At 46.7% G+C, this 15546-nt stretch overlaps 1 protein-coding gene across 3 annotated transcripts; it reads right to left on the bottom strand.

The window, feature by feature from the left end:
- Positions 1 to 1973: 1973 nt before the first annotated feature.
- On the bottom strand, positions 1974 to 12674 carry Nolc1 (nucleolar and coiled-body phosphoprotein 1). 3 transcript variants are annotated; one of them, XM_087587143.1, is made up of 13 exons: positions 12503 to 12644; positions 9760 to 9815; positions 9509 to 9648; positions 9274 to 9404; positions 8294 to 8462; positions 6152 to 6276; positions 5891 to 6026; positions 5201 to 5329; positions 4933 to 5043; positions 4197 to 4820; positions 3931 to 4041; positions 3700 to 3788; positions 1974 to 3575 (listed from the first exon to the last, which is right to left on the bottom strand). In XM_087587143.1, the coding sequence occupies exons 1-13, from the start codon at positions 12620 to 12622 to the stop codon at positions 3417 to 3419; spliced, it is 2100 nt and encodes a 699-aa protein (XP_087443269.1). In that variant the 5' UTR covers positions 12623 to 12644; the 3' UTR covers positions 1974 to 3416.
- Positions 12675 to 15546: the final 2872 nt, after the last annotated feature.

Genomic DNA, 15546 nt, shown 5'->3' with positions numbered 1-15546 from the left:
GGCAAGCGCTCTACCATTTAGTTTTTTTTTGATTTGTCATCAAGATGGTTATTTTAGGGTCTAGAGAGAGCAATGGTAGAACACTCACCTCACGGGCACAAGGATCTCGGTTCAATGCCAGGGCTGGAGAGATGGGCAGAGGCACTCAGTTATTGTATACCCATGGGCATCCATTGGAATATGAGTGGTCATACTGCCCCCTTCCCTCAATAGATTCCCCCTCTTCCAGGAGCCAACGGCCGACTGCCAACAGTTCCTAAAGCAGGGGTGGGGCTAAGCCTGACTCTCTCCCACTACTGTTTCTTTACGTAACTGGTGATTTTGTTAGAATCAGAACATTTAAAGCTAACAGTGTGATAACTCAAAATCAGATCATGCCTGGTACCTACAGATGGGCCACAGGGTTCCAGGAAAACTTGGCTTCTACAAGGCACACTGTTTGCAGTTGGCCTTCAGGTACCAGGCAACCACACATGGCAGAGGTCTTCTTTCACCACTCTCTAGAACCAGAGAGCCTCAACTGATATTTTACATCTATATTTAAAAGCTCAGAGCAGGAACAGGCTTCCTATGCAGTGGGTAGGAGCGCCACCTGCTGGCCCCTTCAGTAACTGCAGGTTAAGCAGGCTCTTTGGCGTGCTTGAACTGTGAAAAGAGCCTTTAAAATGCTTTTGTTTCCTGGCAGCTGTGTTTGAGTCAAGAGTCTGAACTCTTGCGTTACCTATCATTCACGAGGACTTGGATTTGATCTCCTGCATCATGTACAACCTGGTAGGTTGCACACTGCAATCCCAGCACCCAGGAAATTGAGTTCATGGTCAGCTACATAATGAGTTTGAGGCCTGGGTTACATGAGATTCTGTCTTTAAAAAAAAAGTAAGCTAAAAATAAGACACTGAGCCGGAGGTCCTGAGTGTATTAACAAGGACCCACCTGGTGAAGAAACCTGACTCCTAAGTTTGTCCTGTGACCACATGCACACTACGGTGTTGTCCTCCCAACACATACAAGTAACTTTTAACTTAGGTTTACTCACTTTGTTTCCTACATGCATGTTTACACACGTGTGCTCAGTGCCCAAGGTCAGAAGAGGACACTGGATCCTCTGAAACTGGAGTTACGGATGTGGATGCTGGGAATCAAACAAGTGCTTAATTTAAATAAATATAATTTTAAAAAGGTTCTTTTTAAGAAAAGCATGTGCAGGGTTAGGGATTTAGCTCAGTGGTAGGGCGTGCCTACCAAGCGCAAGGCCCTGAGTTCGGTCCCCAACTCCGAAAAAAAGAAAAAAAAGAAAAAAAAAAAAAAAGCATGTGTGAGGCGGTGCAGGTGCAAGCCTTTAGTCCCAGCACTCGGGAGGCAGAGCTCTTGAATTCGAGGCCAGCCTGGTATAGAGTTCCAGGACAGCCAGGACCATCCGAAGAAACCCTGTCTGTAGACTCTGTAGACTAGACTGGCCCAAGAAATCCTTCTTCCCTTGTCTTCCCCAAGTGCTGGGATTAGAGGTGTGGGCCAACAATTGCCTGGCTAAAATAAAAACATGCTAATGTGGGGTTGGGGATTTAGCTCAGTGGTAGAGCGCTTGCCTAGCAAGCGCAAGGCCCTGGGTTCTGTCCCCAGCTCCAAAAAAAAGAAAAAAGAAAAAAATGCTAATGTAAAAATTGTTTTTTAGTCTCCAGATGATGCAAACACAAGTAACAGAGCTAATTTTGGTTTACAGGTAATTAGTTGTACTAAAGCCTGAAAAAGAGCTAAGCATGTCAGACAACATCTTTACAATACAAAAATAAAAGTTAAAAGGGGGTGGGGAGTTTAGAGGCCAGAAAAGGTACTGAGGTAAGGTTGGTTGAGAACTGGCAAACTGAGAAGCTTCTATAGTGAACTCGTAAGCAGGTGTCAGCCCCCCCCCCACTTGTTCTGCTGTGTACAAAGTTATGAGGCCTCATTCGCACAAAAATACAACTCTGAACACATCAGGGACCATCCATTTTATTGTTTTGTAGTAAGACACAGAACTTTGACCATGCAGACTTCCTCAAGGAGCTGCCACAGGCACCCACTTTTAGCAGGTTACCAGGTGACCATGGAAACCAAACCAGGGAGGCTCCGTGTCTGTTCTCACCAGGTTAGCCAGGGTGCTCTTCTCCCTTCCCTCACTCTGGCTGAGCTCTGCCAATGGTCAAATCTTACGGCTTTATAATTTACTCCCTTGGCCCAGGGATCTCTGCTCATTCACTTCCTGCCTTGATGGAAATCACACTCTGTCCTTGAATGGTAGGTAAGCGCCACTATCACCCAGATATGCCTCCCAGCCCCCCCTGGTTAGCCTGTATCAGTAACATCATATAGTTAAGGTACCAATAATCAATCCAGGGGACCAACTTAAATAAGACATAATCACTCCCATGTGATCCCTTTGAGGGGAGGGATCCAGACAGAACGGTCCTGCCCAGACCTCTCCCAGCCTCACTGTCCTTCGCCTGCTCCTCACTGCAGGTGCCCAGGATCTATCCACCGTACCTACTTCACCCAGAGGCTCAGGTAGGTCATCTCCACTTCCTTGACCAGTGCCTCAACCATGCAGGAGTTTACCATTCTGCTCTTGATGATGTTAACAAGAATCAAATATATTCATGAGCTTATATACAACAGCGGTAAGAGTCAAGTTGTTGCAAATGCCTCTCAGTGTCAGAAAAGCTTACTTCGAAATTAAAACTAGAACACACTGTAAACACGTAGCACTAATAGCTACTGAGAACAAAACAAAAACCGTTGCATCGCACTCACATCGAGAATCCTGCCTGTCAGTTCAGTAGGAAATTGTACCAAGAACTGCAATTTTATCCCCAAAGTTGGCAGATCCACGCCGGCTTCGGGAAGCTTCGGTGTCAGGCCCAATGGATGAAGATGAGCACAGGGCATGCTTAGCAGTCAAACATCACAAGACTTATGTCAGGGCCCACCGGGGCTTTGAGGGGTGGGATCAAATGTGGGTCTGCGCACTCACATAAACAGAATCCTCCATGTGACTCTGTGCATTGCCTTAGGCAAAGACTTTAATCTGTGGAACTCATCTCTGAAAATCACAACAAAAATCTGTATGACATGATTTAATATAAAATATACAATTTCTCAGTATGAAGACCAACAGAACAGGAAGGCAGCTGACAACCAAATGGATTTCTTAAAAAATAAAACAAAACAAACAAAAAAACTTTTTGTCTTTGACAATCAATGCTCAAAAACAAACCTGTCCAGAAGCAGGAGCATGGAAGGACTATAGACTGCAGTGTCAAAGAACCTGCTTCAAACTGTCCGTGCCACAACTCTCTCCTAATAACACTGAGTTTCTGGGTCCATTGGAGGTGAGTGCCAGCCTCCCAAAGTCACCCTTCCTTTGCTAAAGATGACACAGGTCACTCGCTGTCAAACTTGACGGAATTGACCTGGACAGAGATGGAGCCTCCCCGGTAGCTGCCTCGCTTCTTCTTTGTTTTTTCGTGCCGGAAGGACTTTCCTTTGGTGAACTTCAGAACCTGATTGGCTCGCTCACCCCAGTCTCCAGCTGCACCTCGCTGGTAGAAAATGAGGTTATTACACAGAAGATACACTCCAATGCCCTGTCACCCTTCCTCTATTGCCCCTTCAAAGCAGTCTGTCCTTCCCTCCCAGGCCCCAAGAGTGGGAAGCACCCCTCACCTTGGCATCGAAGGAATTGTCTGCTACTCGAGAGTCCACCTCAATCTCCTCCTCCCTGACCCTTCGGAAAGGGGAAGATGCCCTTTTCTCTCCCTAGAGAGAAAATGAAGTAAACGTTAAATTGGTGACAGCTAGCTCTCCTCAAAAGAACGTGGTATCAGGACAGACTGAGCCAGGAATCAATGGTCCCATGAATCTATGGGCTGTGTTCTGAAAACAATGTGGGACAACGTGCCTTCTTCCTTTTTGGAAACGTATTAGGGGTCTGCAGCTTAACTTTCTTAGATTGAGGAGTTGCTGCTTCATCTGCTGTCTCATTGTGCTTCCGTTTCTTGCCTGAACCTACAATAAAATAAAAAAGCCAGACTTAGTTAGGAACCAGGCCTGCTGAGAGCCTGCCACGAGCACTTGGGAGGCAGCCATGCCATCTCCCTGTGCACCTCCCTCCTGAGGACACCCCAGTACAAGACAAAACCCAGGGGTGACTAGACACGTGCCTGGCTTGGTCCCGGCTGCCTTTTTGTTCTGTTCTGTGTCTTCCTCTTCCTCCTCACTTTCCTTGCCTGCTTTTCCGTTCTGAGAAGCTGGAACGCCATTGGCCTTTCCTGCCTGTGGTTTGGGAGTAGCTTTGCTCTTGGGCTTCTTTTTCTCTTCTTCACTGGAATCTTCGGAGGAGCTGCTGCTGCTGCTGCTCTCGGCTGCTGCTTTCTTCACAGGGGTGGGTTTGGGAACGGCTGCACCTGCTGCCTTCTTCTTAGCGGGGGGTTTAGGCGGCGTCTTCTCCTCCTCACTGCTGGAACTCTCTGAGTCGGAGCTGCTGTCTCCACCAGCCCGAGGAGCCTGTTTGGCAGGTAGAGAGGGTGCTGCTTTGGCGGTCACCCTGGCCTTAGGGGTTGTCACACTTTTCTTGGTGGCCTCTTCCTCACTGGAGCTGCTCTCCTCCTCGCTGGAGCTGCTGTCAGCCTTTCTGCTCTGAGGTTTCTGGCCACTGCCCGCAGGCTGCTTAGGAGTTGCCACTGCCTTTGCAGCAGGCGGCTTAGGAGTGACAGCTGGCTTGCTTAAGGGACTCTTGGTGGCACTGACTGGCTTGGCAGGAGCTTCATCCTCAGAACTGTCAGAATCTGGAGAGAGAAGACAGAATGAACAGCTCCCCAAACCAAGTTCAGGGGAGCCCTGTAACGACAGCCCAAGACAGTAGGCACCCCGCTAGCCCAAGTGTCTGAGCAGCGTTACCTGAGCTGTCTGAAGAGCTCTCGGCCTTTTTCTTCACTGGAGCTGGTTTGGCGGGTGTCTTGGAGACGACTGTCTTAGCTGGAGTTTTCTTCTCTTCCTCAGAACTTGAATCTGGGGAGAAATTGTGACATTAGGATGGGTCCAAAATTGCAAGCCAACCAGAAGAGCACTGGGAAGAGCGCAACAACGCACACACGGTCCTAGCCTTCTCTCCAGTCACATCGCAGCTACAGATCCCCTCCTTTCGCTCACCCTCCCCGTGACTCACCAGACTCCTCGCTGCTGTCTGCACTGCTGTCTGCAGGCTGTGTCTGCGCGGCCGCTTTCTTTGGAGACTGGGCTCCCACGGACTTTTTGGATAAAGAAACAGAAGGTGGTGGAACTGAACTGTAGGGACCTGTTTAAAACACAGAATAGTTTTGAAACATGCATTTGGGAGATTCATGCCTGTAATCCTGACACTCATAAGGCTAAGTAGAAGACTGATGTGAATTTGGGGCCATGGAATACAGAAGAAAATATTAAATAAGCAGTAAAATAATAGGTCTGGGGGTGATATACACCTTTAACCTCAGCTCTTGGGAGGCAGAGGCAGACAGATCTGAGTTCAAGCCCAGCCAGGTGTACAGAGTGTTCCCAGAGCGTCAGAGCTACATAGCAAGAGCAAAAGTGCACACAGGCCTGAGGACATCTCTCCTAAGTACAGAACCTGCCTAGCATGCACAAAGCCCTGGATTTAAGCTCTAGCATCAGCAAAGAAAATAAGTACTTAAATTCTTTGAACCTGTCTGTCTTTAGGGTTTATTCCTTTTCTGCAGATTGTGTGCTGGGTTAACAAGTCATTTCCAACTTCTGGGTCTACATTACATGATGCACTGTGGCTGCCTTCCTTTCTGTAGAAGCTGGATGCTGTGCATTAGGACTTATTTTATGGACATTGACGCCCCTGTCCAGTCACCTGCTTTTTTCTTCATGGGTTTTTTCTGTTCCTCTTCCTCTTCACTGGAAGAGTCCTCACTGCTAGAACTCTTTTGGGTGGGGGCAGCAGTTACTTTTACTGGTGCCTTGGCCACGACTTGCTTTTTAGGTGCAGTCTTCATTGGAGAAAAAAAAATTTAACATTAGAGGAAAACACCCTCCCAAACAATCCTGACAGAGGACAGACACTCCCTGAAGCCCCTTTACATCATTCCCGCTACAGAGTTATAACCCTAATAACCTTCTTGAGAGGTGCAGCTGCCTTCTTCTCTTCCTCTGAGTCATCACTGCTACTGCTGCTGCTACTGCTGCTGCTGCTGCCTGCTTTGCCATTGGCTGCTTTAGGCTGTGCTTTCGCTGGTGGACCTGAGAAACAAAAGCAATATTAAACAAGTTGGGGAACTTCAAAAAAATTCCCATTGGCTACCACCGGACTTAAAGAGTCTCTCTAATTTTAAGGCTAGTAGAATGGCTCAGTGGGTAAAGAATGACCCGAATTTGATGCCTACATGTTATATAGTAATAGGAGAGAACCAACTCTTGAAAGTTGTTCTCTAAGCTCTATATGTGCATGCTGTGAGATGTGCAGATTCATCACACGTACAATAAACCATATAATGCCCGCTTCTAAAGTCTTTCTCTTCAGACTCTAATCAGAAGGAAGAAACAACTCATTTGTGGAATGGAATGAAAGGAATACAGGTGGCTGTGAAGAGCAGCAGAGAACACACGCGGGCTGTGTGCACCTAAAAGACAATGTAATACTTACCACTGGTGGCTCTGCTGTGCGTCAGGCTCTAACCCCAGGCTGAGCTTAGGTGTGTATAACTATGCTAAGAAATGTCCATTAATCCCAGCACTCTAGGGCCAGGCAGAAGCAATTACCAGCTCTAGGCCACTGGACTACAGTGAGACCTGACCTGACCCACACGTGTGATGCGCATACCCTTGGCAGAGGTAGGTGAATCTCAGAGCTCCTTGGTCTACAAAGCTAGTTCCAGGACAGCCAGGGCTAAAGAGAAACCCTGACTCAAGAAAACTAACCAAAAAGGGGAAAAAAAAAATCAAAACAAAAACCCTGTTTTAAGCAAACAAAAAGAAAATTAAAGATTAAAAAAATAAATAAAGATCAAGGTGATAGATGGCTCAGCAGCTATGAGCATTTACTGTTCTTCTAGAGAACCTAAGTTCAGTTCCCAGCACCCACATCACATACCCTTTAGTCCTCTGGAGTCACTGCACACATATGGGGCACTAGAATGGGCACTCACATACATATTTTAAAAGTGCATTTTATTTACTTACTAGACTTATTTATGTGTTTTATATCATGGCTACTTGGTTTACAAGTACATCTCTACACCAGAAGACCCCATCAGACAGTGGTGAGATCCCACGTGGGTGCTGGGAAGTGAACCCAGGACCAGGGTAGCAAGTACTCTTAACCACTGAGCCATCTAGCCAGCCCCACAAAACTTTGTTTTTAAAGGAAAATGAAGGTCTGTGTGTTTGTTTTTGAGGTAGGGCCTCATTACCTAGTTCCAGCTAGGTTGGACCCGAGATCTGCTTGCCTGTCTCTCAGGTATAGAAATTAAAGGCAGGCCGCAACACGCCCAGCCAAGCAGTACAGCATCCCCCAGGAATTCTACCATCAGGAGAGTCTGATTCTAAGACCTTGAATTTAATTGCACCTCAGCACCCTGACTCAGGACCATCTATCTTTCAAGAGTGATATGAGCTGCTAAGCAGAACACAAACCTTAGAAAAATTAAAAAAAAAAAAAAAAAAAAAAACTGCTTCTCTTATTATATACTGGTCCTAGCTATAATGTTTTGTTAAATTGTTTGATTTTTTTTTTCTCTTTGAGTGGCCTAGAACTTGCTGACCTTAAATTTTCAGCAGTCATACTGTGACTGCAAGGATTATAGGCATACACTCACCACATCTGGCTGTGTACATGTGTGTAGTACTGAGAATTAACCCCAAAGCCTCACACATGCTAAGCAGGTACTCTACCTCAGCCCTGTCTATCCACGGCCTTATTTTTCCCACTAAAATTTTGAGACAGGGTCTGGGGAAATTTTCCAGGCTTAGCTGGGGTGTGGTGGTACACAAACACCTTCAATCCCACCAGTTGGGAGGCAAAGGCATTAGGGGTGGGTGGATCTCTGAGTTAGAGGCCAGCCTAGGAGAATCCAAGACAGCCAAGGGCTACAGAACAAAACCCTGCATCAAACAAACAAATTCCAGGCGTTATCTTCTAGTTCCCCAGCCCCACCTATCTGGATGGGGCAGAGAGAGCAGGCTTTTATAGCCAGGTCTGGCTAAGGGAAGCAAAGAGCACCACTTCACACTGGTCCCAACTCCCCTCCCAGGGAAATACCTGGTTTGGCTGGGGCTTTAGTCGGGGCTTTAGCTGCCGTAGCAGCTGCCTTTGGCTTCTGGGTCTGTGGTGCTTCATCCTCTGAGCTTGAGTCAGACTCGGACTCAGAGCTCTCTGCCTTCTTCGGAGGAGGTCTGACTGCCTTGGCTTGGGGCTTAACTGCTTTCTGCTAAAACAAGAGAGCAAAGATGGTGGCAAACGCCTTTAATACCAGCAAGTGGGAGGAAAATAACTCTGGAAGTTCAAGGCCAGTCTGCTCAACACAAAAGTTGCAGGATAGGGCTGGAGATGGCTCAGCGATTAAAAGCGCTAGCTGCTCTCCCAGAGGTCCTGAGTTCAATTCCCAGCAACCACATGGTGACTCACAACCATCTGTAATGGGATCCGATGCCCTCTTCTGGTGTACTCATATAAAGTAAATAATTTAAAAAAAAGAGAGTATTAGAAAAAACAACAACAAAAAAGTTCCAGGACAGCCAGAGCTACAGAGAGGATCAAACAAACAAACAGAACACAGGACGATGAGCAAGGGCTCCTGAACAAGATGCTTTTATTTTGGGTTTTTTTGAGACAGTTTCTCTGTGTAGCCTTGGCTATTTAGAACTTGCTCTGTAGACCAGGCTGGCCCAGAGCCTTTTTTTTAGGAGCCCACTGAAAGGGCAAGAAAAACTCAAAGATACAATCTAAGAATATCCAAACAACGACTTGATAAAAACTAGCCAGTTCCTGACATAATCTTGTCAACAGCTCCCAGCAAAACCCTTGTATTCTCAGGGCCCTACACAGTATCTCGAAGACCACAGAGCCCCTGGGCAGAGAAGAGAATCCTGCCTGCACCTCAATCTCATCATTCAGACTTCAGCATCTCCATAAGCCCCCAGAATTATGCAATATAGAGCGGCCTCCACCACCCAGCCGGCCAAGCTAGATGCTCCATTTAGTTTCATTTCTGAGCCTTCCTTACAGCCAAGGCTACATACCTGGACAGGCTTTTTCTTTTTGTCCTCCTCCTCCTCTTCCTCACTGGACTCTTCACTACTGCTGCTCTCTGAAGCTTTGGCTGCTGCTTTCCCAGCATGCTGAGGCAAACTGGCTCGCTTGGCAGGGGCGGCTGAGTAGAAAGAAATATAAGTGCCCATGAGAACAAGTCCTCCAGGCAGATGCCATAGGGTCTCTCTGGACCCCTGCCCCACCCCACACCTCACACAGTCTCACCAGCCTTCTGTGTGGGAACTTGGGCTTTGTCCTCTTCCTCACTGCTGTCCTCACTGCTGTCACTGGATGAAGTCTCTTTCTTAGCCTTTTTGGCCACTGGTCCATTTGACTGCAGTTTCACCTTCGGGGCTTTGGTGGACCTGTTGATGTAGATTAGGCTGGTTTCTGAGGGATCGACCTTCTCAACCCAAGGAGCCCAACCCAGCCCACCTAGGGGAGAAAATAACCCAAGTACAGCAAGGAAAGCTTACTTGAGCCAAAAGCTATAAATGTCCAAGAGGGAAGAGGCATTGGCGTCCTGCTGTGTCTGTAAGAAAAGAGGCTTGGTTAAGGAAAGCGTCTCTCGGTCAGATTCTGTTACTCTTTGATCAATGTAATTTGTCAGCCTGGCATGGTCCCAGCACTTGGAAGACAGACTGGCAGATCTGTGAGGCCAAGGCCCAACAGGACTATATACAGAGTTCCAGGACACCAGGGTTATGTAAAGAGACCTTGTCTCAAAAGTTGTTTTACTGGCTGGAGAGATGGCTCAGTGGTTAAGAGGTCCTGAGTTCAAATCCCAGCAACCACATGGTGGCTCACAACCATGTGTAATAAGATCTCATGCTCTGTTCTGGTGTGTCTGAAGACAGCTACAGTGTATTTATATATAATAAATCTTTTTTAAAAAGTTATTTTAAGGGGCTGGGGATTTAGCTCAGTGGTAGAGCGCTTACCTAGGAAGCGCAAGGCCCTGGGTTCGGTCCCCAGCTCCGAAAAAAAGAACCAAAAAAAAAAAAAAAGTTATTTTAACTACCTACTCAATTTGAAATGGATGTTACATCTTAAGACTTTTCCTACTTGTATAAATTAGGAGAAAAATATTCCACTTACATATCACCTAACACTGAACATGAAAACTTTATAGCATAGCTATTCCTATGCCTTTCCATCCACACTTTTACCAGCGCCCACATCTGTTAACTCCAGATCCACGCAATCCTGACACCTGTGGCTTCATATTTTCTAACTATTAACTTTTTTCCTAAACAATTGACTTTTAAAAGTCAGAAAGGAAAAAAAAAAAAGTCAGAAAGGCGGGGCTGGAGAATTGGCTCAATTCCCAGCACCCACATGGTAGCTCTCTACTGTCTGAACTCCAGAATCTAACACATCACACACATTTACATGCAGGCAAACCACCAACGTGCATGAGAGAATACATAAGCAAACAAAGGTTCCAGGTGTGGTGGCATATGCCTTAAATTCTAGCATGTGGGAAGGAGAGACAAGTAGAGATGAGTTTAAGTCTACACAGTGAGCCCCAGGACAGCCATAACTATATATTGAGACCCCATGTCTTAAGAAGGAAGGGTGGGGGGGTTGGGGATTTAGCTCAGTGGTAGACCACTTGCCTAGCCTGGGTTCGGTCCCCAGCTCCGAAAAAAAGGAAAAAAAGAAGGAAGGGCGGGGAGGAGTAAGGGGCACTGGAAGAAGGTCCATCGGCTAAGACCATTCAGGAACAGGTGGGCATGTATCATCAGATCACATGCCAGGCTGCCCTGGCTCAAAGAACTCTCTTATGTGGTCTGGTGGCCTGTAACCCAAGATTCCCAGGATCTAAGGCAGGAAGATCATAAGGCCAAGGCCAGGTCAAAAATGGCCACAGAAACAGGAGGGGACCAGGCAGTTATGATGGTGCAGCCTTTAATTCCAACGCTGAGGAATCAGAGGCAGGGGCATCTCTGGGAGGCCAGTCTACTCTGCATATGAGTTCCAGGCTAGCCAGGGTTACACGATGAGACATAGAAAATAGAAATAGAAATAAAGCAGAAGAAACCTAAATTGTCAGTCATGCTATCACCCTGAAAAAAAAAAGACCGTAAGTCTACACAGTCTTTCAAGGTGTTTCCATGAACACTACAGCTTTTCTTAAGATGCAGACGAGACATTTCACATTCCTTCACTTAATTTTGCTCTTACATGGATTTGAAGTGACACAATAGCTGTCACTCATCCCATGGTCCCTGTGTGTCTACAATGAGATTACTGGCTTGTGTATTTTTCGCTTGGTGAATCTCATTCACTCAAAAGCTGTAAATAGGGCTGAGCACACCTTTTTATCCCTGCTTTTGGTAGGCAGAGTGAGAGCTGAGTTCAAGGACAATCTGGTCTACAAAGTGAGTTGCAAGACAGCCAAGGCTACACAAAGAGAAACTCTTGTCTTGACAACAAAAACCAAAATGGCATCCTGCTATGTTCAGGCATGCTTAGGATGAGGAGGCTGAGGCAAGAGGGACAGAAGTTTACATCCATCTTCCACTCTACAAGGACTTTTATACACAATATAAAGGGTTGAACTTTGTTTTAAATAAAAGGATGCCCAGGATCATCAATGTAGAAAGTGGTGGATCTGGCCTAAGCCTCCATTTGCTTTATATCACTACCTGAAGCTCCAAGCCCAGTGCCAACTTGACAGGGAAAGATGCTCACGCTTTCTATGGTATACTGAAAGCAGCCTATCCCTGCACTCATTCATTAAGTAACTAAATAAATAATGATATCCTAGTTTTCATTGCTACGCAGTTTATCCCTGCACTCACTCATTTTTTAAAGTGTATAAATAAATAGGATCCTAGCCTTCACTAGTAACAATTTATCTTTGAGTCTCAGGTAAAACTGCAACCAAGTGTAAGTCCAACAAAAAGTACAGCAGAAGCAGGCACCGCCAAACCAATGCTCCGGGAGGGATCTATCGCCACATGTCCTAGGTCACGAGGGACCCATGCCTGCCACCACTGCAAAACTCACCAAAAGCCGTAAGATTCGGAGCTAGTCAGACGTGATGGAAAGAGATGCCGAGACCTTAAGCCTCAGAAAGGTCGGCAGAGAGGCTTCACAGACATTAGACTGACAGACCCCAGACCTCGATTTCTTGACTTCTAAACCTGACAAGGCCTAGACTACCTTGGAGAGTCGTCCCACCCCGGCCCGCAAACCAAACCAAGGACTCACAGCGCCTGTCGCTTTTGCAAATTTACTGGCCACCTCTGAGAGCTGGTTATCTCGCAGAAAGCCGAGCACAAGGGGATAAAGGTCGCTGGGAACCACGCGGCGCAAGCCGGTATCCGCCATACTCCGGGTTAAACGCGTCACTACCGTTGCGCACGCGGTACGACTGAAGAACTCCAGAGCACAGCCAGGGTAGAGGGCGGGCCCAGTGTCGTCATCACGTCGCGCGGCGCGCAGCGGAAGAGTGGCCCCCACGAGGCAGGGCTCCCTCCGCCCCGGAGGCAGGACGCATGCGAAATCTATAAGTTCCTTCCGGTCTCACACGCGTCGTCATCCTGTAAAGGGCGGAGCCCACTAGCCTTCCCCCCCAAGGAGGCGGAGCTTTACGTCAGAGGTCACGCTCCCGTCCGAGGCGGGAAAACTTGCAACTTCCCGCGCATTATCTCTGCTGAATGGACTTCTATCTATAGAAACGTAGTTTCCAAGCCCCGGCTGCTATTCAGACCCCACGATAATCAAAGGAATGGAGAACTCGAGTCTCTTTCACCTTTCTAGAGGTGTCGTCTACTGCTCAAGCTCCCACCAACAATGACTTCTTCACATCCTTCACACCCAGTGAGACTCAAATCATAAGGCAATCTTAAAAGTTGTGGTGACAAAGGTGTTAGTATCCCACATTGACTGTCAGTCACAGCTAGGTTTAAAGACTGTTATCCCAACCATACACAACTCGAAAAGGGGGAGGAGAGCACGGGTTCATTCCAGAGAAAAGATCAAGGGACTCAATAACCCTTTCTTCCTTAAGTCAGAAGTCACACTGAATTCTGAAAACTCCACTATCAGCTATTTTCCAGGTCACATTAGTTATCCCTCACGAAACAATAAAGATGCACTTCCTGTGAACACCTTTTACTTTCCTCAAAACAGTCGCTCCTTCTAAAAAGAAATGTTATCCTATTTCCCAGAGGAGGTGCTTCTATCCATCCATCCATATTAATTTTTTTAAAAAAATCCACGCGCCAGGACGGTGATCAAATTAAATTGGTGAGCTTACCTGAAACACTTAATAGACACAAACCCCAGTTGAGAAAACTTTTATTCTCATAGGCTTGGTGGCAAATGCCTTGAAACCCAGGGTTGAGAGACAAAAGTAGGTAGATCTGAGGAGAGAGGGAGAGGAGGGTGGGGCAAAGGAGGAGGAAGAGGAGTTCTTTTGAGTTTGAAATACTATAATCCCAACACTTTGAAGGCAGAAGCAGTTATCCCTTGAGTGAGATCCAGGATAGTCAGGTTTATACAGAAAAACCCTGGCTTCAGAAGACAAACAACAACAACAACAACAAAAAAAAAAAAAAAAAAAAAAAACCCAACCCCAAAACTGTATCTTCTCCATCCCACAAGTGTCTGTATTCTAAAATATCTCCATGCACAGGCTGTCACTGTAAGAGAGTAGGCAGGAGAACTGGGGTTTCAGTCCAGTCTGAACAACTCTACAGAACCCAGAAAGGGATTGGTGTAAATGTTAACCCATAAATACCTGAGTGTTCAGATACATGACAAGGCTGTACAAGCAGGGTGCAGTGGCTCCCTCCCACCAGTAGCCCCAGGGCTGGCAGGACACGATTGACCCTGGAGCTCACTGGCTAGATTGCAGAGAGATCTTTGGAAAATGAAGGGAGGGGGCCTAAGAGACTGCTCAGTTATCACAAGCATTTACGACTTTTCTAGAGACTCCGGAAACTCAACACCCTCTTCTGGCTTCTGTAGCTCCCACAGGCACACATACATGACTCACAACACACACACACACTTATGTTTGCGATAGTCTCAAAACAAAATCTTAAAATGGGTTTGGTTATGCTATCTCAGCAGAAGTTCAAGGCTACTCTGGCCTAGATATGGAGGTTGTAGAACACAGCTGAGGTGTGGTGGCACACACCTTTAATCCTAGCACCCAGGTGGCAGAGGCAGAAGGATCCTGAGTTTGAGGCCAGCCTGATCTACAAAGTCAGTTCCAGGACAGCCAGGAATTCTTGCCTCAGACGCGTAACACTAAGATGGGAAGCAAAATAACGGACACCGATCCTGGCACCCATACATGGGCTCACACCTCCAACACGGCATTTCTCTGTGTGTCTGTGTGTGTGAACACAATATCCGCCCCCCCACCCCCCAAAAGATGGGGATGTTAGCTCAATAATACAGCTCTTACTTCCCTATGTATGAGGCCCTGGATTCAAACTGCACCCAGTACTACAAAAATAAAAAGGGGGTGGTTTAGTGCCTAAAACCCAGAGTGATGATAAGGACCTAAAGGCAAAGACAAACTGCCTGCCAGGTGTGGTGGTTGCTACACAATCCTAATGCTGGCTGGGCTCAAGGGCCAAGCCAGTTTAGTGAGCTTCAGGACTACGAAGAGGTCAGCACTCCTGATGGTGGGACTAAGAGACTGTCCTACTGCCTCTGTACATACATTCTCTCTCTCTCTCCCTCTCTCTCTCTCTCTCTCTCCTCTCTCTCACACTCACACACTCTCTCTCACACACACACACACACACACACACACCCCAACAGGCTGGGGGGATAGGGCTGGTAGAGTGCTTGCCTAACATACAAAAAACTCTGGGTTCAATGCCCAGCACCATATAAACCAGATGTAATAACGTGTGTTCGAAATCCTAGCACTTGGGAGGTAGAGGAGAGCAGAGGCTCAAGGTCATCTTTAGCTACACAGTAAACTAGGACAGACTAGGATACAGGAGACTGACAAAATAAAATGTAAATTTACATGTCTTTCAAATCTGAGAGGTCTTTACATGTGACAGATGTAGGAAGCCAAATTAACTAAGTCAATGTGGCCTTATACCTAACTAGAAGAGGGGTCGGTTAGTCCTAGGATCTCAGTGAAGGCCTTGTGTTCATAGAAATACCAAATAAACCAGACATCAGGACACAGAAAGGACACTCTGGAGTTCCCTCTACTTCATGTTTATTAGATGTTCCCCTCAGACCCACCTTACATATAAAGCCAAGTTAATTTGTTCAAT

Source organism: Rattus norvegicus, chromosome 1, assembly GCF_021556685.1.
Source record: "Rattus norvegicus strain SHRSP/BbbUtx chromosome 1, alternate assembly SHRSP_T2T, whole genome shotgun sequence".
Lineage (NCBI taxonomy): Eukaryota > Metazoa > Chordata > Mammalia > Rodentia > Muridae > Rattus > Rattus norvegicus.
This window is presented reverse-complemented; position numbering and strand designations above follow the sequence as displayed.